This window comes from Antrostomus carolinensis, unplaced genomic scaffold (genome assembly GCF_000700745.2).
Source record: "Antrostomus carolinensis isolate BGI_N321 unplaced genomic scaffold, ASM70074v2 scaffold27316, whole genome shotgun sequence".
Lineage (NCBI taxonomy): Eukaryota > Metazoa > Chordata > Aves > Caprimulgiformes > Caprimulgidae > Antrostomus > Antrostomus carolinensis.
This window is the reverse complement of record NW_010324341.1, coordinates 709-935: the sequence shown is the minus strand read 5'-3', so window position 1 is coordinate 935 and position 227 is coordinate 709. Positions and strand designations below refer to the sequence as shown.

The 227-nt window shown below is 61.7% G+C and overlaps 1 protein-coding gene across 1 annotated transcript in view; it reads left to right on the top strand.

Moving 5' to 3' along the window:
* Positions 1 to 78: 78 nt before the first annotated feature.
* CYB561A3 (cytochrome b561 family member A3) overlaps positions 79 to 227 on the top strand; it is a gene marked incomplete at its 3' end in the record, with an annotated part of 598 nt that continues 449 nt past the window's right edge. Inside the window, exon 1 of the mRNA XM_010170922.2 lies at positions 79 to 227. Coding sequence (XP_010169224.2) covers positions 100 to 227 — 128 coding nt within the window.

Sequence of the window (227 nt, the reverse complement as noted above, 5' to 3'; positions counted from 1 at the left end):
CTGGCTCCTCCCTGGGGGTGTCCACAGGCAGGGTGAACCCCAGCAAAGCCTGAGCAGAGTCCTCAACCCTTCCCTAGGTGCCACCATCCCATCCCCGAGATGTTGGATCCACCTTTCCTCCCTTTCTGTGCCCTTTTGAGCCTGCTGGGTTTCGTGTGCGTGGCTTTTGTCAGCGCTTGGTGCCAACACTGGCGCGGTGGCTTCGCTTTGGATGGGCGCACCCGGAC